Source organism: Bos grunniens, chromosome 28 (genome assembly GCF_055505025.1).
Source record: "Bos grunniens cultivar Pamir isolate PY7600 chromosome 28, Bosgru_T2T1.0, whole genome shotgun sequence".
Lineage (NCBI taxonomy): Eukaryota > Metazoa > Chordata > Mammalia > Artiodactyla > Bovidae > Bos > Bos grunniens.
In genome coordinates, this window is record NC_141192.1 from 43,170,894 (window position 1) to 43,194,029 (window position 23,136).

Sequence of the window (23,136 nt, forward strand, 5' to 3'; positions counted from 1 at the left end):
CTTTCTAAGGCCCACTTGACTTCACATTCCAGAATGGCTGGCTCTAGGTGAGTGATCACATCACTGTGATTATCTGGGTCGTGAAGATCTTTTTTGTACAGTTCTTCTGTGTATTCTTGCCACCTCTTCTTAATATCTTCTGCTTCTGTTAGGTCCATACCATTTCTGTCCTTTATCGAGCCCATCTTTGCATGAAATGTTCCCTTGGTATCTCTAATTTTCTTGAAGAGATCTCTAGTCTTTCCCATTCTGTTGTTTTCCTCTATTTCTTTGCATTAATCTCTGAGGAAGGCTTTCTTATCTCTCCTTGCTATTCTTTGGAACTCTGCATTCAGACGCTTATATCTTTCTTTTTCTCCTTTGCTTTTCGTTTCTCTTCTTTTGAGAGCTATTTGTAAGGCCTCCCCAGACAGCCATTTTGCTTTTTTGCATTTCTTTTCCATGGGAATGGTCTTGATCCCTGTCTCCTGTACAATGTCACGAACCTGCTTCCATAGTTCATCAGGCACTCTGTCTATCAGATCTAGTCCCTTAAATCTATTTGTCACCTCCACTGTATAATAATAAGGGATTTGATTTAGGTCATATCTGAATGGTCTAGTGGTTTTCCCCAATTTCTTCGATTTAAGTCTGAATTTGGCAAGGAGTTCCTGATCTGAGCCACAGTCAGCTCCCAGTCATGTTTTTGCTGGCTGTATAGAGCTTCTCCATCTTCGGCTGCAAAGAATATAATCAGTCTGATTTCAGTGTTGACCATCTGGTGATGTCCAAATGTAGTCTTCTCTTGTGTTGTTGGAAGAGGGTGTTTGCTATGACCAGTGCGTTCTCTTGGCAAAACTCTATTAGCCTTTGCCCTGCTTCATTCTGAACTCCAAGGTCAAATTTGCCTGTTACCCCAGGTGTTTCTTGACTTCCTACTTTTGCATTCCAGTCCCCTATAATGAAAAGGACATCTTTTTTGGATGTTAGTTCTAAAAGGTCTTATAGGTCTTCATATAACCATTCAACTTCAGCTCCTTCAGCATTACTGGTTGGGGCATAGACTTGGATTACTGCCTTGGAAACAAACTGAGATTATTTTGTCGTTTTTGAGATTGCATCCAAGTACTGCATTTCGAACGCTTTTGTTGATCATGATGGCTACTCCATTTCTCTAAGGGATTCCTGCCCACAGTAGTAGATATCATGGTCATCTGAGTTAAATTCACCCATTCCAGTCCATTTTAGTTTGCTGATTCCTAGAATGTCGACATTCACTCTTGCCATCTCCTGTTTGACCACTTCCAATTAGCCTTGATTCATGGACCCAACATTCCAGGTTCCTATGCAATATTGCTCTTTACAGCATTGAATCTTGCTTCTATCACCAGTCACATCCACAAGTAGGTGTTGTTTTTGCTTTGGTTCCATCCTTTCATTCTTTCTGGAGTTATTTCTCCACTAATCTCCAGTAGCATATTGGGCACCTACTGACCTGGGGAGTTCCTCTTTCAGTGTCCTACCTTTTTGCCTTTTCATACTGTTCGTGGGGTTCTCAAGGCAAGAATACTGAAGTGGCTTGCCATTTCCTTCTCCAGTGGGCCACATTCTGTCAGACCTCTCCACCATGACCCGTCCATCTTGGGTGACCCCACATGACATGGCTTAGTTTCATTGAGTTACACAAGGCTGTGGTCCACGTGATCAGATTGGCTAGTTTTCTGTGAGTATGGTTTCAGTGTGTCTGCCCTCTGATGCCCTCTCACAACACCTACCATCTTACTTGGGTTTCTCATACCTTGGACGTGGGGTATCTCTTCACAGCTGCTCCAGCAAAGCGCAGCCACTGCTCCTTACCTTGGACGAGGGGTAGCTCCTCACGGCCACCCCTCCTGACCTTGAACGTGGAGTATCTCCTGTCAGCCCTCCTGTGCCTGTGCAGCCGCTGCTCCTTGGACATGGAGTTGCTCCTCTCTGCCACCTTCCCTGACCTTGGGCGTGTGGTAGCTCCTCTCGACCTCCACCCTGACCTTGGGTGTGGGGTAGCTCCTGTTGGCTGCCACCCCTGACCTTGGGCATGTGGTAGGTCATATAGTTTGCTTGCTGCTGCTACTGCTGCTAAGTTGCTTCAGTTGTGTCCGACTCTGTGCAACCCCATAGATGGCAGCCCATGAGGCTCCCCCATCCCTGGGATTCTCCAGGCAAGAACACTGGAGTGGGTTGCCCTTTCCTTCTCCAATGCATGAAAGTGAAAAGTGAAAGTGAAGTCACTCAGTCATGTCTGAGTCTTTGCGACCCCATGGACTGCAGCCTACCAGGCTCCTCCGTCCATGGGATTTTCCAGTCAAGAGTACTGGAGTGGGGTGCCATTAATATTTATTGTATGCCTGAGGCACGATAGGCCTTTGCTAGGTGCCATGAGTACCAAAGATACAAGCATCACTGTCAAAGAGAAGTGAAATCCTGCCCCTTAGGTGCTCCCCTGAGAGTATCACATATGGGTGGTCATAGATTGATTATACTCTTTGCAGTTGAAGATGGTGAAGCTCTATACAAGCAGCAAAAAAAAAAAAAAAAAAAAGACCAGGATCTGACTGTGGCTCAGATCATGAACTGCTTATTGAAAAATTCAGACTTAAATTCAAGACAGTAGGGAAAACCTCTAGGCCATTCAGGTTTGACCTGATAAATCACATCCCTTATGATTATACAGTGGAAGTGACAAACAGATTCAAGGGATTAGACCTGATAGACGAGTGCCTGAAGAACTTTGGATGGAGGTTCATGACATTGTATTGGAGACAGTGATCAAGACCGTTCCCAAGAAAAAGAAATGCAAAAAGGCAAAATGGCTGTCTGAGGAGGCCTTACAAATAGCCAAGAAAAGAAGAGGGGCTAAAGGCAAAGGAGAAAAGGAAAGATCTACCCATCTGAATGCAGAGTTCCAAAGAATAGCAATGAGAGATAAGAAAGCCTTCCTAGTGATCAATGCAAAGAAATAGAGGAAAACAATAGAGTGGAAAAGACTAGAGATCTCATCAAGAAAATTAGAGATAGCAAGGGAACATTTCATGCAAAGTTGGGCTCTTGAGGGACAGAAACTGTATGGACCTAACAGAAGTGGAAGATATTAAGGAGAGGTGGGTAGAATACACACAAGAACTATACCAAAAAGGTCTTAATGACCCAGATAACCACGATGGTGTGATCACTCATTTAGAGCCAGACATCCTGGAATGCAAAGCCAAGGGGGCCTGAGGAAGTGTCACTGCGAACAAAGCTAGTGGAGGTGATGGAATTCCAGGTGAGCTATTTCAAATTGTAAAATATGATGCTGTGAAAGTGCTGCACTCAGTATGCCAGCAAATCTGGAAAACTTAGCAGTTACCACAGGACTAGAAAAGACCAGTTTTCATTCCAGTCCCAAAGAAGGACAATGCTGAAGAATGTTCGAACAGTTGAACTATTGAACTCATTTCACATGTTAGCAAATTAATGCTCAAAGTTCTCCAAGCCAGGCTTCAACAGTATGTGGACCAAGAACTTCCAGATGTTCAACCTGGATTTAGAAAAGTCAGAGGAACCAGAGATCAAATTGCCAGTATCCATTGGTTCATAGAAAAAGCAAGAGAATTTCAGAAAAACATCTACTTCTGCTTTATTGACTATGCCAAAGCCTTTGACTGTGTGGATCACAACAAACTGGAAAATTCTTAAAACAGATGGGACTATCAGACCACCTTACCTGCCTCCTGAGAAATCTGTATGCAGGTCAAGAAGCAACAGTTAGAACAGACATGGGACAATGGACTTGTTCCAAACTGGAAAAGGAGTATGTCAGGGCTGTATATTGTCACCCTGCTTATTTAACTTACATGCAGAGTACATCATGCAAAATGCCAGGCTGGATGAAGCACAAGCTGGAATCAACATTGCCTGAAGAAATATCAATAACCTCAGATATGCAGATGACACCCCTGTTATGGCAGAAAGAGAAGAGGAACTAAAGAACCTCTTGATAAAGGTGAAAGAAGAGAGTGAAAAAACTGGCTTAAAATTCAAGATTCAAAAAACCAAGATCATGGCATCTGGTCCCATCACTTCATGGCAAATAGATGAGGAAACAATGGAAGCAGTGACAGACTTTATTTTCTTTGGCTCCCGAATCGCCTCAGGTGGTAGCTGCAGCCATGAAATGAAAAAAAAACACTTGCTCCTTGGAAGAAAAGCTATGACAAACCTAGACAGCATATTAAAAAGCTGAGACTTTACTTTGTTGACAAAAGTCTGTCTAGTACTTTTAAGTCAGCAAATCTGGAAATTTCAGCAGTGGCCATGGGACTGGAAAAAGTCAGTTTTCATTCCAGTCCCAAAGAAGGGCGTTACTAAGAATGTTCAAACTACCCTGTAGTTGCACTCATTTCACATGCTAGCAAGGTTATGCTCAAAATCCTTCAAGCTAGGCTTCAGCAGTACATGAAGTGAGAACTTCCAGATGTACAAGCTGGGTTTTGAAGAGGCAGAGGAACCAGAGATCAAATGACCAACATTTGCTGCATCATGGAGAAAGCAAGGGAGTTCCAGAAAAACATCTACTTCCGCTTCATTGACTACACTAAAGCCTTTGACTCTGTATTTCACAACAAACTGGGAAATTCTCAAAGAGATGGGAATACTAGACCACCTTACCTGTCTTCTGAGAAACCTGCATGTGAGTCAAAGAAGTAGCAGAACAGTACATGGAACAGTTGACTGGTTCCACATTGGGAAAGGAGTAGGACAGGGTTGTATATTGTCACCCTACTTATTTAACTTATATGCAGAGTACTTTATGTGAAATGCCAGGCTGGATGAAGCACAAGCCTGGATGAAGCACAGGCTGGAATCAAGATTGCCAGGAGCAATATCAGCCACCTCAGATACGCAGATGATACCATTCTAATGGCAGAAAATGAGGAGAAACTAAAGAGCTTCTTGATGATGGTGAAAGAGGAAAGGGTGAAATAGGAAAGCTGGCTTAAAACTCAACATTCAAAAAACTAAGATCTTGGCTTCCAGTCCCATCACTTCATGGCAACTGAAGGGGAAAAAGTGGAAAGAGTGCCAGATTTTATTTTGGGGGGCTCTGAAACCACTGTGGATGGTGACTGCAGCCATGAAATTAAAATACAGTTGCTTCTTCACAGCAAACTTTGAGAAATGTAGGAAAACTTTTAGAAACCTAGATAGCATATTGAAAAGCAGAGACATCACTTTGCCAACAAAGGACCAAATAGTCAAAGGAATGGTTTTTCCAGTAGTCATGTACAGATGTGAGAGATGGACCATAAAGAAGGCTGAGTGCTGAAGAACTGATGCTTTCAAATTGTGGTACTGGAGAAGACTCTTGACTGCTCCGGAAATGCAAGTCAGAACCACAATGTGATATCACCTCACGCTTCGCAGAATGGCTATCATCAAAAAACACAAATAACAAATGTTGGTAAGGATATGGAGAAAAGGGAATCCTTGTGCACTGTTGTTGGGAATGTAAATTGGTGCAGTCTCTGTTTAAAACACTATAGAAAATTTACAAAAAACTAAAAATAGAGCTACCATATGAACCAGCAATTCCACTCCTGGGTATATGTCTTTAAAAAAAACACAAATACAAATTTGAAAAGATACGTACATCCCTATATTTATAACAACATTATTCACAGTTATCAAGATATGGAAGCAACCTAAATGTGCATCAATAGATGAATGGATAAAGAAGATGTATACACACACACACACACACACACACACATATATACAAACACATACACAATGGAACACTACTCAGCCATAAAAAGGAATGAAATTTTGCCACTTACAACAACATGGATAGAATTAGAAGGTACTTTGCAGAGTGAAAAAAGATAGAAAGACAAACACTGTGTGATATCACTTTTACATGGAAACTATAAAATATTGCAAAGTAGTGGATTTAGTAAAAAAAAAAAAAAAAAAGCAGACTCACAGTTATAGAGAACAAACTAGTAGTTAATTGTTGGGTGAAGGGAGAGAGAGGGATGATATGGGGAATGAGGAGTGGTTGGTACAAACTGTCATGTATAAAATAAACTACAAGGATGCATTTTATAATACAGAAAACATAGTCAATATTTTAAAATAACTAAAAATGGAGTATAACTTTTAAAACTGTTTGTCACTATATTGTATACCTGGAACTTACATAATTTGTACATCAATTATATTTCAATAAAGAAAGGTAGGGGACTTCCTTTTGTGGTCCAGTGATTAAGAATCCACCTGCCAAAGCAGGGGACACAGGTTTGATCGCTGGTCCAGGGAAATCCCACCTGCTGAGGAGCAACTAAGGCCATGTGCCACAACTGCTGAAGCCTGTGTGCCTGGAGCCTGTGCTCCACAACAAGAGAAGCCACTGAAACGTGAAATCTGTGCACTGCAATGAAGAGCAGCCCCTGCTTGCTGCAACTAGAGAAAGCCCAAGTGCAGCAATGAATACCCAGTGAGGCCAAAAATAAAACAGTAAATAAATAAAAATTTAAAAGTGAACTTCTGTTTAATAAAAATGAAGAGAAAGAAAAGAAAAGGTAGGGACTTCCTTGGGGATCCAGTGGTTAAAATTCTGGGCTTCTAGTGCAGGGGGCTTAAGTTCTATTCCTGGTCTGGGAACTAAGATCCCATGTGTGCTGGTATAGTCAAAAATAAATTAATTAAATTTAAAGGAAAACAAAAGGTAATCTCCCTTGTTGAGTTAGGTTTTGATTCTTCAGAATTTTTTTTGAAGAGAGTAGATGCTTTAGTTATCTACTGTTATGTGATCAGAATTGGTGTTTGAAACAAAACTTACTATCCTAAGATAAGCCTCCCTTTTGTGCCAGATGACAGTAAGGTGAGGGTGTGAATTGAGAGGCAAGCAGAGGTCAGTACTAAACGAAGGACTGTCTGAAGATGAGAGATGAATCAGTAGAAAGGCTGGCCTCAGTAGTACTGAGCCCCATCACTGAAAATGTCCCCATGTGTGCCCTAAGCTTGGGACTGTGTATGCCTGCATGGTACTTAATCTTCATGACTTCATCATGTCTTTTTATTTTTTTGAGGCTAATTACTTTACAATATTGTAGTGGTTTTGCCATACATTAACATGAATCTGCCACAGGTGTATATTTGTTCCCCATCCTGAACCCCCTCCCACCTCCCTCCCCTTCCCACCCCTCTGGATCATCCCAGTGCACCAGCCCCAAGCACCCTGTTTCATGCATCCAACCTGGACTGGCGATGTGTTTCACATATGATAATATGCATGTTTCAATGCCATTCTCCCAAGTCATCCCACCCTCGCCCTCTCCCACAGAATCCAAAAGATTGTTCTATACATCTGTGTCTCTTTTGCTATCTTGCATATAGGGTTATCATTACTGCCTTTCTAAATTCCATATATATGCATTATTATACTGTATTGATGTTTTTCTTTCTGACTTACTTCACTCTGTTTAATAGGCTCCAGTTTCATCCACCTCATTAGAATTGATTCAAATGTATTCTTTTTAATGGCTGAGTAATAGTCCATTGTGTATATGTACCACAGCTTTGTTATCCATTCGTCTGCTGATGGGCATCTAGGTTGCTTCCATGTCTTACACAGGTTAGAATGTTTTGGTGTCATTCAGTATATTCAAGGTTGAAGCTTAAAGAATCAATACCACTGTCTCTTCCTAAATTCTACAGGGTACCAACTTGTGGAATTTTGTTATATAAAAGTATGCTGTTTACATAGATACTACATATGTCAAATAAGTAATTTAGAATTATTTTAGTTTTGCTTTGGACTGCCCTCACTTGATAGAGTGAATGCATTTAGATGATCTAAGTGACCTCTATGGTATTGCTTATGATAATAAGTAAGTGTTTTCGTGCTTCCTGAGGCCTCATGTGAGAAGAAGGCCCATTGCCAACAATGTGCACTCCCCACGTCATGTGTTTATGCCGAGACCACCTCCCTACCAGAAAGCAACTTGGAGGCCTGCTCACACCGCACGGAGGTTCATGCCTTTGCTGACTCTGAAGTTACGGCCCCTCCTCTCTGAGAAGAGAGATACCTTGAGGGGTATCACGGGTGGTGACAGAGAGCTGGACGCTCATCTGGTCCAAGTGTGTCACCCACAACATCCACACGTCATGTGGCCGTTGATCATCAGTGTGAGGCAGATCAGAGTTAGTGAAGACCAGTAAAGAATACAATAATAGTATGGAAAACAGTAACATGTCTGAGTTTGTCCCTATAAATGTCATTCCCACAGTCTGAAGCATTGCCTCGGTGCAATGCTTAGGAGATGAGAGTTCCCTGTTCTTGTTGTGTGTTAGAAGCTGTCCCTCTGGTGGTGGTGGTAACTGTAGCAAACCTGATAATCCTCTTATTGTGTATCCAGTAGTCTTCTGCATATTTACCTATGCAAAACCCTTTCATCTTCATAGCAAAGTAGACACTGTTATTAACCCCATGTTACAGATGAAGAAACTGAGGCACAGAGGGGGTGCATACCTGGCCAAAGACTCACAGCTGGTAAGTAAGCTATAAACCCAGTCTCTAGAACCCATGCTGTTAGCCTCCAGGCCATCCTGCTCTGCTACTGTTGCTGATAAAACTAAAGATAATAGCAGTAATGGTGTTGAAAACTTACATGGGCCTTAACATGTACCAGGCTCCATTCTAAGTGCTCTACATGCATTAACTGACATTCCTTGTAACAACCCCAAGAAGCAGGTTCTATCACTGTGTATTACAGTTAAAAAGACTCAGGCACAGAAAAGCTGACTGTCTTTTTGAAAGTTACAGCTGTTACGTTTTACCTTTTTTGTGCTTTTACCTCTTAAATTTTTGTAGCCTGTGCACTCGATTTGTCCATGGAAGTGCATCACTTGTTTATGGAGAGTGACCAAAAATACTGAGAATTCCTCTCATTGGAACTCACTGGTCCCACTCACTCCTGGTTCTCCTTATAATATCTGACATTTCCTTCTAAATGTCTAAATCTTCTGTGTTCATAGCCTTCTCTTCCTCTGCTTCTTCATTACAGTTGGCATTGCTCAGGTGTTCAACCTTGGCTTGCTCTTCTTCGCACTAGACATGCTTTCTCAAGTGGTCTTATTCAGAGTTTTCCTGTATTGCTCTGATCTGCAGACTTATACACCCAGCTGCTTGCTGGAAGCCACACATGGATGTTCCACTGGCATCTTAAAACTCGGCGAGTTGAAAAGCAAATTAATTTTCTTTTCTCTGAAAAATACTCTTCTTCCTGTGTGCTTCATCCCAAAGCCTCCAAAGCTATGAACCCAGTCAGCATCCTTCTTTCCCCTCCCTCCTTCACACAATAATGCACATTAGAATCAGTGTTTTAATCTTTTTTGTGTCTTATACCTGGAGTCATTTTCAAAATGACTAGGATGAAAGCCTTGGCACATAGACTCTGAAAAGCCTCCTCAATTAACAAACTGAAGAATAACAATCATATGATCATTTTAATAGAGGTAGGAAAAGCTTTTGACAGAATTCAACTTCTATTTACAATAAGAACTCTCCACAAAGTGTGTATAGAGGGAATATACTTCAACATAACAAAATCTCTGTAGGATAAGCCCACAGCACACATCATACTCACTGGTGAAAAGCAAGAAGCATTTTCTCTAAGGTCAGGGGCAAGACAAGGATGTCCATCTTGCCACTTTTATTCGCCATAGTTTTAGAAGTCCTAGCCACAGCAATCAGACAAGGAAAAGAAAGAAAAGGAATCCAAATTGGAATGGGAGAAGTAAAACTGTCACTGTTTGCAGATGACATGATACTATATATAAAAATTTCTAAAGACACCGCCAAAAAACTACCAGAACTAATAAATGAATTTAGTAGAGTTAAAGAGTACAGAATTTCTTTCTGGCTTACTTCACTCTATGTAGTAGGCTCCAGTTTCATCCACCTCATTAGAACTGATTCAAATTTATTCTTTTTAATGGTGATATATGGCAAAACCAATACAATATTGTAAAGGTAAAAAATAAAATATAAAAAAAAGAAAGTTGAATCAGAAAAAAAAATTGTTTTAAAAGAGTACAGAATTTAATAGAGTAGTCCCGCACATATTAATATGAACCTTCAGGTTGCACACTTTGAATGATGCGAACATTGTTCACATATCCAGTCACATAAGTTAGTCCGTGTGTCTGGCATACGTTGTCACTCGTGTGCATTCTCTACAAGTGATTGTGCTTCTGTGTGCTTTACAGTGTTGTAACAAGTACAGTAGTAGAGTATCTTTATTTCAAGCTCAGGATGTCTGAACACAAGTGTAAAACAGCAGTAAATAGCCGATTGTGTTAGGTGGGTACCTAGACCATCTTTCTTGGACTTACAACCAAATTGGACTTATGAATGCGCTCTCAGAACAGAGCTTGTTTGTATATAGGGGACTTACTGTACACAGAGATCTGCAGCATTTCCATACACTGATAATGATTATGTGAAAGAAAAATTAAGAAAATGATCCATTTACAATTGTATCAATAAAATATACCTGGGAATAAATTTAACCAAGGAGGGGAAAGACCTGAAAACTCTAAGATGTTGATGAAAGAAGTTGAGGACAAGACAAATAAATGGAAAGACATATGCCTATGGATTGGAAGAATTAATGTTGCTAAAATGTCCATACTTCCCAAGGTAATCTACATAGTCACTAACAAAATACCAGTGGAATTTTTCATAAAACTGGAATAAATTCTAAAATTTTTATGGAACCTCAAATGACCCCAAAAGCCAAAGCAATCTTGAGAAAGGACAAAGCTGAAGATAATCACATTCCCTGACTTCAGACTACACTACAAAGATACAGTAATCAAAACATGATTGGTACTGGCAGGAAAACAGACTCATATATCACTAGAACAAAATAGAAAGTCCAGAAATAAATTCACACTTACATGGTCAATTAATATATGTCAGAGAAGTCAATACTATGTGGTGGGGGAAAGACAACCACTTCAATAAATGCTTTTGGGGAAACTGGGCAGCCACATGCAAAACAATGATACTGGACTATTTTCTTACAACATATTCACAGGTAAAATGGTTAAAGAGCCAAATGTAAGACCCGAAACCACAAAATACCTACAGGAAAATATAGGCAGTATATTATTTTTCGTTTCAGGTCCTAGGGACATGTTTTAGATGTCTTTCCTCAGGCAAGGGTAAGAAAAGCAAAAATAAATGGGACTATGTCAAACAAAAAAGCATTTGTACAACCAAAGAAACCATCAAAATGAAAAGGCAGCCTGCTGTATGGGAGAAGATATTTTGTATGGGAGAAGATAATATACTGGATAAAGGCTTAATATTCAAATTATATCAAGAAATCTTATAACCTAATATTAAAAAGAACAAACAATCCAATTAAAAACTACAGAGGACCTGAACAGTCATTTCTCCAAAGGACAAAAAGATAGCCAACAAACACACGATAAAGGTTTTCAACATCACTAATCATCAGGAAAGCACAAATCAAAACCAATGTGCCATCACCTAACTTCTCTTAGAATGACCATTATCAAAAAGACAAGAAATAACTATTGGTGAGAAGAATGTGGAGAAAAGGGAACCCTCATTCACTGTTGCTGGGTATGTAAACTCAAGCAGCTACTGTAGAGAACAGTATGCTGCTGCTGCTGCTGCTAAGTTGCTTTAGTCGTGTCCGACTCTCTGCGACCCCATAGACAGCAGCCCACCAGGCTCCCCTGTCCCTGGGATTCTCCAGGCAAGAACACCGATGATTCCTCAAAAAATTGAAAATAGAAATATCATCAGTCCAGTTCAGTTGCTGAGTCGTGTCTGACTCTTTGTGACCCCATGGACTGCAGCATGCTAGGCCTCCCTGTCCATCACCAACTCCTGGAGTTTATTCAAACTCATGTCCATTGAGTCGGTGATGCCATCCAACCATCTCATCCTCTGTCCTCCCCTTCTCCTCTCACCTTCAATCTTTCCCAGGATCAGGGTCTTTTCAAATGAGTCAATTCTTTGCATCAGGTGGCCTAAGTATTGGAGTTTCAGCTTCAGCATCAGTACTTCCAATGAATATTCAGGACTGATTTCCTTTAGAATTGAATGGTTGGATCTCCTTGCAGTCCAAGGGACTCTCAAGAGTCTTCTCCAACACCACAGTTCAGAAGCATCAATTCTTCGGTGCTCAGCTTTCTTTATAGTCCGACTCTCACATCCATACACGACTACTGGAAAAACCATAGCTTTGACTAGGTGGGCCTTTGTTGGCAAAGTAACGTCTCTGCTTTTTAATATGCTGTCTAGGTTGGTCATAACTTTTCTTTTAAGGAGCAAGCATCTTTTAACTTCATGGCTGTAGTCACCATCTGCAGTGATTTTAGAGCCCCAAAAAATAAAGTCTGTCACTGTTTCCACTGTTTTCCCATCTATTTGCCATGAAGTGATGGGACCAGATGCCATGATCCTAGTTTTCTGAATGTTGAGTTTTAAAGCCAACTTTTTCACTCTCTTCTTTTACTTTTATCAGGAGGTTCTTTAGTTCTTCACTTTCTGGCATAAGGGTGGTGTCATCTGCATATCTGAGGTTATTGATATTTCTCCTGGCAATCTTGATTCCAACTTGTGCTTCCTCCAGCCCAGGATTTCTCATGATGTACTCTGCATATAAGTTAAATAAGCAGGGTGACAACATACAGCCTTGACGTACTCCTTTCCCTATTTGGAACCAGTTCTGAATTCCAGTTCTGGGTATTTATACCAGTAAAAATGCTAACTGAAAATGATGTATACACCCCTGTGTTTGTTGAAGCCTAATTTATAAATAGCCAAGATTTGGAAGCAACCTAAGTATCCACCAATAGATGAATGGATTAAGAGGACATGTTTTACATATACATATGTGTGTATATCTGTTTATATATATACACACACACACACACACACATTTCACCTACCACACAGTGGAATGTTATTCAGCTGTGGAAAAAGGAAAGATTCCTACTTGCAGCAGCACAAATGGACCTGGAGGGTATTATGCTAAGTGGAATATGTCAGGCGAGAAAGACAGTGTCGTATGCCTGTCAGTTATGTGTGGAATCCAAAAAGCAAAACAAATAATCAAACAAAACAGAAAAGATACATTGATACAGAGAATAAGCTTATGGTTGCTGGGGTAGGGGTGCAGGGATGGTTGAAAAAGGCAATGTAGATAGGAGGTATAATCTTGCATTTAATATAAAATAAGTAATGGGGTTTAATGTTGAGGTTTAAGCCAACTTTTTCACTTTCATCTTTCACTTTCATCAAGAGGCTTTTTAGTTCCCTTTCGCTTTCTGCCATAAGGGTGGTGCCAGCTGCATATCTGAGGTTATCTTGATTCCAGCTTGTGCTTCTTCCAGCCCAGCATTTCTCTTGATGTACTCTGCATATAAGTTAAATAAGCAGGGTGACAATATACAGCCTTGACGTACTCCTTTTCCTATTTGGAACCAGTCTGTTGTTCATGGGAAATAGATGGGGAAACAGTGTCAGACTTTATTTTTTGGGGCTCCAAAATTACTGCAGATGGTGACTACAGCCATGAAATTAAAACACGCTTACTCCTTGGAAGGAAAGTTATGACCAACCTAGATAACATATTCAAAAGCAGAGACATTACTTTGCCAACAGAGTCCATCTAGTCAAGGCTATGGTTTTTCCAGTGGTTATGTATGGCTGTGAGAGTTGGACTGTGAAGAAAGCTGAGCACTAAAGAACTGATGCTTTTGAACTGTGGTGCTGGAGACTTGTGGGTCCCTTGGACTGCAAGGAGGTCCAACCAGTCCATCCTAAAGGAGATCAGTCCTGGGTGTTCATTGGAAGGACTGATGCTAAAGCTGAAACTCCCGTACTTCGGCCACCTTATGTGAAGAGTTGACTTATTGGAAAAGACCCTGGTGCTTGGAGGGATTGTGGGCAGGAGGAGAAGGGGAAGACAGAGGATGAGATGGCTGGATGGTATCACCAACTCGATGGACATGAGTTTGAGTAGACTCTGGGAGTTGGTGATGGACAGGGAGGCCTGGCGTGCTGTGATTCATGGGGTCGCAAAGAGTCGGACACGACTGAGCAACTGAACTGAACTGAATGGGGTTTAATATACAGCATGAGGAATATACTCAGTAATATTGTAATAGCTTTGTATGGTCACAGATAATTACTATACTCACTATGGTATTCATTCCATTATGTATTTAAATCACAGTTGAATCAGTGTTGTATATCTGAAACTAACATAATGTGTACATCAACTATAATATTTTTAGTTTCTTTTTATAATCCCCTAAAGTGAAGCCTTGATGCTAGGCTTCTTTTGACAGCATCGGATGCTGACATTTGTCAGTTGCCATGGTTAACAGGATTTCCTAAAACGATTTGTAATTGTTTCAGTGCACTGTTCGCAGTGTGACATTCTGAACACTGTTTTCTCTTTAATTTCAGCCTGTGAAGTTGAAGCGGGGAAAGTTTACCAAGTGTCCTCAAAAGAGCACATCCAGCCTTTCAAAGAAAACATGGAACAATTTATTATTCAAGGTAAATTCTGAAAAGATGCTGCACTTCCTCCCTACTCAGCAGAAAGGTAGAAGGCATTTTGAAAAATAGGCATTGGTTTAAAAGGAATTATTTTAACATCACAGAAAAATAAATGTTGTATCATAAATCATACAGTTGTGACAGAAGAGCAATTAGCTAAACATGCTGTTTTGTAGATAATATTCATTATTACTGTTTTTTAATGACAGTAAATACAGTAGTTATTAGTTAAAATGGCATATACTTATAAAGGCATTACAATTTTTATGCTTTTTGTAATAGAAAGTTAGATATTCTTTAAAGATTTATCTACACATACAACTTCAGTTCAACTTGGTATTTGCTTTATCAAAACATTGTGCTACAAAACAAAGTACATTGACAATTTTATGATCTTTAAAACATTATATTCTATTTTTATAGGATGTATAAATACTCCTGGATATTTAACACATTTTCCCCAAGGTCCATAAAAGCTTTATAAATATTATATTCTTGATTCTTCCTATATTCCTATGAAATAAGCAGCAGTGGAAAATTTCAAGCAATATTAAAGAAACAAAAAAATTTTGATAGGAGAAATCTATTAATCTATTGCTGTTTGAATTCCTTGAAACATGATTATATCAAAGGACTCACTACTCCACATATTGCTGCTTTGGAATGTTGCATATCTTCTGAAGATCAGATCTGTATGAAGCTGTGCTCTGGGGAGGCTCTCCTAGTTCAGGAATTCTCCAGAGACTGATGTGGCCTGAGACTGAAGCCAAGCAGTGCTCTGGAGACTGGCTTCATCTTCTGTCGTTTTACAGGTTGTTCAGGCGTCTGTAATGATGATAACCCAGTGAATGAGTTATACTGGAATTTGATTAAACATTATTTATCTCATGTTTCCATACAAATAGTAAATTCTTTTCTTCTAATTCTGTGAAAAATGCTATAGCTTCATAGGGATTGTATTGAATCTGTAGATGACTTTGGGGTGGTATGGTCATTTTGACAACATTGATTCTTCCAATCTAGGAGCATGGTATATCTCTCCATCTGTTAGTGTCATCTTTGATTTCTTTCATCAGTATCTTACAGTTTTTGAAGTATAAGTCTTTTATATCCTTGGGTATATTTGTTTCTAGATATTTTATTCTTTTTGATGTGATGGTAAATGAGATTGTTTCCTTAATTTCTCTTTCTGATCTTTCACTATTAATGTATAGGAATGCTAGAGATTTCTGTGTTTTAATTTTGTGGCCTGCAACTTTACCAAATTCATTGATGAGCTCTGGTTTTCTGGCAACATCATTAGCATTTTCTAAGTATAGTATCATGTCATCTGCAAACAGTGACATTTTACTTCTTTTCCTTTTTCATTTTTATTATGAAATTTAAAAATATTACTATATGTCTTTTTAGATATATTATATTACATATAACATTTTATATATAATAGAAACACAGCATATTTATGTACATATGTATGTACACATACATATAATATTTCACATTTTATATTCCTTTCATTTATAAAACAAGATAAATATATTCTCATTATTTGCCATAATTATGTTCTACAAGATTGCCACAAACACTGAATTATTGAATACTGGACCACTGTTCCTAGCAGTAAAGACAGTTCTTCAAGCCTCTGGTCACATTTTGGTCTCATTTCATCAACCAACCAAAGTACAGTCTTGCTTTATGTGTGTTCATGTGTGAATACACCTTCTTTACTATACTGCTAATTCATTAATATCAAACTCAAAGCCAAGTCTGACAGCCCCTGAGTGAAGCTTACCCAACACATGTATTTTCTCCATAAGGCACACCATAGCCTCCTCAGGTTTAGGGCACTAGATAGCTCTGCACCTACATGCTTGTGGACTGTTTAAAAAGAGAGATCACCAGGAAAGAAGGAGGTAAAAAGATGCCAAACTGCATCCCAGTAGACTGAGAAAAGGACACTTGTACAGGATGAGACTTGGAATAAAGCAGAGCCACACTGTATTCAGCCTTAACCAGGAGCATGTGCCTGGTGACTCAGACTTTTCAATGTTCTGCATACATCTGTGAGCAGCTTCAAAGGCACTGCAGTTGTTTATTTTGGAATTAAAATCAATTTTAATGAATTGGCAACTTCACAAATACAGAATCCATGAATAATGAAGATCACCTTTGGAAGGTTATGTATGTATAACATAAATAAGGGCAAGTGTGTATACATGTGAAATACTGGGCTCGATGAATCACAAGCTGGAGTCAAATTGCTGGGAGAAATATCAACAGCCTCGGATATGCAGTACGATACCACTCAAATGGCGGAAAGTGAAGAGGAACTAAAGAGCCTCTTGATGAAGGTGAAAGAGGAAAGTGAAAAAGCTGGCTTGAAACTCAACATTCAGAAAACCAGGATCATGACATCTGGTTGAATCACTTCATGGCAGATAGAAGAGGAAAAAATGGAAGCAGTGACAGATTTTATTTTCATGGGCTCCAAGATATGATACTGTACATAGAAAATCCTAATGATGCTTCCAGAAAACCAGAGCTCATCAATGAATTTGGTAAAGTTGCAAGTTACAAAATAAATACACAGAAATCTCTTGCATTCCTATATACTAATAATGAAAGATCACTGCTGACAGTGACTGCAGCCATGAAATGTAAAAGATGCTTGCTTCTTGGAAGGAAGGTTATGACAAACCTAGACAGTATATTAAAAAAGAAAGACATCACTTGCCGACAAAGGTCCGTATAGTCCAAGCTATGGATTTTCCAGTAGTCATGTACCAATGTGATATTTGGACCATTAAGAAGGCTGAGTGTCAAAGAATTGATGCTTTTGAATTGCGGTGCTGGAGAAGACTTTTGAGAGTCCCTTGGACTGCAAAGAGATCAAACCAGTCAATCCTAAAGGAAATCAGTCCTGACTATTCATTGGAAGGACTGTTGCTGCAACTGAAGCTCCAATGCTTTGGCCACCTGATGTGAAGAGCCAACTCATTGGAGAAGACCCTGATACTGGGAGAGATTGAGGGCATGAGGAGAAGGGGGTGGGAGAGGATAAATTAGTTAGCTAGCATCACCAACTCAATGGACACGAAAGTGAGCAAACTCCAGGAGATAGTAAAAGACAGAAGAGCCTGGCATGCTGCAGTCCACAGACTCACAAAGAGATGGACATGACTCATTGGAAAAGACACTGATGCTGGGAAAGATTGAAGGCGAGAGGGGAAGGGGAGGACAGAGGATGAGGTGGTTGGATGGCATCACCAACTCGATGGACGTGAGTTTGAGGAAACTTCGGGAGTTGGTGATGGACAGGGAGGCCTGGCTTGCTGCAGTCCATGGGGTCACAAAGAGTCACAACTGAGGGACTGAACTGAACTGAACCAATCTGATCCACTACAGCTTTTTGAATCCTGGCAAAACCATTACATCTACGAAGTATGCTCAGCAGAACAATGAGATACTCCTGAAACTGCAGTGCTTACAGCTGGCATTGGTCCACAGAAAAGGGCCTAATTCTTCTCCACGACAATTCCTGACCACATGTTGTACAACCAGTGCTTCAAAATTTGAATAAATTGAACTGTGAAGTTTTGTCTCACCTTCCATATTCACCTGACATCTCACCAATGGACTTTCATTTCTTCACGCATCTTGACAACTTTTTGCAGGGAAAATGTGTCCACAACCAGCAGGATTCAGAAAATGCTTTCCAAGAGTTCATCAAATCCGAAAGCACAGATTTTTATACTTCAGGAATAAACAAACTTATTTCTCATTGGCAAAAATATGTTGATTGTAATGGTTCCTACTTTGATATATTTGAGCCTAGTTATAATAATTTAAAATTCATGGTCTGAAACTGCAATTATCCACTCCAGTATTCTTGCCTAGAGAATCCCGTGGACAGAGGAGCCTGGTGGGCTGCTGTCCATAGGGTCTCACAGAGTCAGACACAACTGAAGCGACTTAGCATGCATGAATGCATTGGAGAAGGGAATGACAACCCACTCAAGTATTCTTGCCTGGAGAATCCCAGGGACAGAGGAGCCTGGTGGGCTGCCATCTATGGGGGTCGCACAAAGTCAGACACAACTGAAGTGACTTAGTAGCAGCAGCAGCAACCTAATAAAACACACAGTTGGTCTAAGATTTTGGTCACTGCATGTAATTAAGTTGAGTGCTCCCTAAATGAATGGCAGAGTTATCTCAAAAATACCTTAATTTTTACTACCTTAGTAACATTTTATTTTAGTTTGATTGGTTTCATCCTCACAAACTGAAGAAACACATCCAGCATTTGTCACTAAGTCAACATCTTGTATGTGCATGCTAAGTCACTGCACTCATGGTAGACTCTTTGTGACCCTACGGACTGTAGCCCACCAGGCTCCTCTCTCCGTGGAATTCTTTGGGCAAAAACACTGGACTGAGTTGCCATGCCCTCCTCTAGGGACCGAACCCTCGTCTCTCACATGCCCTGCATTGGCAAGCAGGTTCTTTACCACTCATATCACTTGGGAAGCCCAAGTTAACATCATAAGTGTGTCTAAAAGATTGTGATAACAAAATGTTGGTGGTGTTTTTCTGCAAGCAGTGTGTTGAGAAATGGTAGCTCAGTGTCTCCAGAAATCTGAAATGCACCCCAAGTTTCCAGAAAATTTTTTATTTCTTTTTTTTTTTTGGCTGTGTTGGATCTTAGTTGTGGCCTGTGGGATCTTAGTTCCCTGACCAAGGATTGAACCCACGTCCCTTCATTGCAGGGTGGATTCTTAACCACTGGACCAACAGGGACGTCCCAAGTTTTTTATTTCTAAGATTGCCCTACAAAAGAGAATCGTCTCTCACAGGACTTTATCAAAGCTGATTACAGCAGAGAAAACAACTCCTTTTAGCTTCAAAATCATGTTTTAAAAAATGGAAAACAGAGTAATTTAAAGTATTCCCTGCTATCCCAATTTGGTTTTATGGTTGTAATATGGCTATTAGGTTTGGACAGAGAGCCTATTTTTGTTTTCTTCCTTTAGTAAGACTCATTCTTCTGTCACATTGAACTATAGTGTTTATTCAGTAAAACTTGTTCATACAATGAAGCCAAAGCTGTTTTAGATACATCACAAGGAATCACTGTGAATAACTGAAACTCACTTCATTCCACTCACAACTACTTAGGGGCTTATATTATGTAAAAAGCTGTTAAGTGTCTGTTTTCTTTATCTGCATATAATGTTGAAGCATGATACAATAGCAGTTGGTGTATTCAGTTAAACATTATTATGTACTGTATCACTTTAGGATTTCAAGAGCTTGAAATCCAACATTTTCAAAGAATATTTATGTAGCCCCTGCTAATTATTGGGGGCACTATGCTAAATATTTTGTATATGTTAACAGATTAATCTATTTGCCTAAGATTCTCTATGTGTGTTAGTCACTCAGTCGTGTCCGACTCTTTGCAACCCCTTGGACTGTAGCCTGCCGGGCTTCTCCATCCGTGGGATTTTCCAGGCAAGAATACTAGATTGGATTGCCATCTCCTTCTCCAGGGGATCTTCCCAACCCAGGGATTGAACCCGGGGCTTCCCTGGGGGCTTAGCAGGTGAAGAATCCACCTGCAGTGTGGGAGATCTGGGTTCAAATCCTGGGTTGGGAAGATCCCCTAGAGAAGGGAACGGCTACTCACTCCAGTATTCTGACTGGAGAATCCCATGAACTATATAGTCCATGGGATCACAGTCAGACACAACTGAAAGACTTTCGCTTTCTTTCTCCTGCATTGCAAGGAGGCTCTTTACCATCTGAGCCACCAGGGAAGACTAAGATTACAAAGCTAATTTCAGAGGCAGAATCAGAATAGAATACACATCACTGGAATCTCATTCTAGGGTGTGTTAAATTTCATAAATCATTTACTCGGTGCATCTAGAATAGTCCAAAAAATTTCTTCCTTTCTCAGTCTTAAATTCTATATTTTACCAAAAAAAAAAAAAAAATGACGCAAGGGCAGTTGGAAGAACGTCCTTCCTGAAAGTGTTATGCGTTGTGTTGCTTTGTTGTTTTCTCTTAAACTTTTCTGTGGTTCTAGAATTACTTCTGAAAACAAACCATTTCATACAGCAGCCCAAAGCAGATTTTGTAAGTAAATAGGTTAACATTGGAGATTTTTCAAAGTGAAGTCATGGAACATCTATCCTGTTTCTTAATATGGCTAATGATTGACCTGTAGTTTTATGGAAGCAGTCTAAAAAACCAGAAAGGAAAGGGGAAACATACCTCTGCTACCATCTCCCAGGATTGCTGTTAAATTCAGACAGTCCTGCAGAGGACCAACATAACATTCCACAGTGGCTTTGCAGACGTCCAGACCTTCAAACAAACAGTCTTGAGATTGTGAAACAGCGGCCCAAGCTGGCAACTGTTTAAGTCGTGATGCAGTCACTGACATTTCCCAAGTGGCCACAGGTTTGATTTCACACCCAGTTCCAATATTTATAATCATTTTGCCCTGCTCCTTTCTGTCTTTTAATTTTTCCAAATGGCTGCAAGGGTGCCCCCAAAGGAAATGATTATGAAAAGACAACTTCTTTCACTAGCTCCAGGGTGGTTTTTTCTTTGATTTTTTTCTTTTTTTTGTCCAGTAGCTCAGTGATTTTCAAACTGTGTGTCACAGATAATTAATGAAGAATGAAATGAATTTAGTGGGTCACAACTACATTTTGAGATCTAGGGGAATAGACTAAAAATATTATTAAAAGCATTGTAAGAAGTGGAAGTATATTTTAAACTTCTGTACCAAATATGTGTGTATGTATATAAAGTAATACATAAATTCCTAGAATGCTTACTGGCCAGTGAAAGTCATTGCCATACATACTTTATGTGATGGGAGTTTCTGTGTTATTTTAAACAATTTTAAAATAGTGATGTCATTCCTTTCCCAAATTTGATCTTTGGGTTTGCGTCCAGCTACCATTCTTTATTTCTAGACAAATCTAGTAGCAAATCAGTGGGTGCACTGTCACGTCATCACTTGAAGTTAGGAGAAAGTATTAGTATTTTATCCTATGTCTGCATAGAAGTCGGCTCTGGATCTACTCAATTGTGATCTGATGTGGAGAGCACTGGTAAAGATCATTACATATCTTTTCTATTTAGGTTTTTACTTGGTTTTCAGACCTTTGCTTGAGAGAATTGTTTTCAACTAATTATTGGAATTTAAATCCTTGACAGACAAATTTGATGTGAATATCAAGTTACCTGGTATTTTATTTTCTCACGTTAATGTGACTAATTTAAAGAAATTACTTAGAAACTAGTATTAACTTAATGAAAATTAAATATAACCTATTAAATCATATCTATTCATAGATTTCAAATAAAATTCTATAATTATGTTCCAATAAAAATTTTTAAAAATAAAATTTTGGTGGAGTACATTAGCATTAATGTATTAAGATATATTTCATATTATTTGATATGTTTTGTTTGAGATGGTTATAACCATTTATCATATCTCATCTATTTCTTTTCTTGCATTTTCAGCTAAAATTGACCAAGAAGCAGAGGAGAACTCACTGACAGAGACTCATAAGTGGTGAGAAATTACTTTCCTTTAATATTTATTCTCAGAGTAGGCTTATAAAACATTTAATGTGCTTCATCTCAAGGAGTCAATCATTAGCTTGGTTTTTATTTTCAAGCATAAAAGAAACTAACAGTGTACTTTAATTATACATTGGATTTCTGACTTTTATTTTTATAATTCTGGATGATATAGAAACCTGTTATATCAAATTATTTTGACTAGATAGCTTATTAGCACCTTCTCTTTAGAATAGGTTTTAGGGCTGTGGAAATACACCAGAAAGGAAGACAGCAGGAAACTAGTTCAAGAAAAAGTGTGAAGGGTTTGGTTATAGGACATGAGTTTCCATGTGCAAAAGCAGAGTTCAGGTGGGCCCCTGAGTTCCCCTTGCAGGACCCTTACTTTCACAGTAGAGGTTTGCCATCATCAGTTCAGTTCAGTCTCTCAGTCGTGTCTGACTCTTTGCAACCCCATGGACTGCAGCATGCCAGGCTTCCCTGTCCATCACCAACTCCCAGAGTTTACTCAAACTCATGTTCATCCAACCGTCTCATCCTCTGTCCTTCCCTTCTCGTCCCGCCTTCAACCTTTCCCAGCATCAGGGTCTTTTCCAAAGAGTCAGTTCTTAGCATCAGGTGGCCAAAGTATTGGAGTTTCAGCTTCAGCATCAGTCCTTCCAATGAATATTCAAAACTGATTTCCTTTAGTATGGACAAGTTGGATCTCCTTGCAGTCCAAGGGACTCTCAAGAGTCTTCTCCAACACCACAGTTCAAAAGCATCAATTCTTCGGCGCTCAGCTTTCTTTATAGTCCAACTCTCACATCCATACGTGACCACTGGAAAAACCATAGCTTTGACTAGGTGGGCCTTTGTTGGCAAAGTAATGTCTCTGCTTTTTAATATACTGTTTACGTTGGTCATAGCTTTTCTTG

At 39.5% G+C, this 23,136-nt stretch overlaps 1 protein-coding gene across 6 annotated transcripts in view; it reads left to right on the forward strand.

The window, feature by feature from the left end:
• FMN2 (formin 2) overlaps window positions 1–23,136 on the forward strand; it is a 345,241-nt gene that overhangs the window by 263,486 nt on the left and 58,619 nt on the right. For all 6 annotated transcript variants that reach the window (XR_015156591.1, XR_015156593.1, XR_015156594.1 and 3 more), the window contains 2 exons: window positions 14,522–14,614; window positions 22,160–22,211. Coding sequence is in view for 2 of the 6 variants with exons in the window: in XM_086381217.1 (XP_086237343.1) it covers window positions 14,522–14,614; window positions 22,160–22,211 (145 nt within the window). In the remaining 4 variants the exon portion in view is untranslated. The remainder of the gene's footprint in view (window positions 1–14,521; window positions 14,615–22,159; window positions 22,212–23,136) is intronic.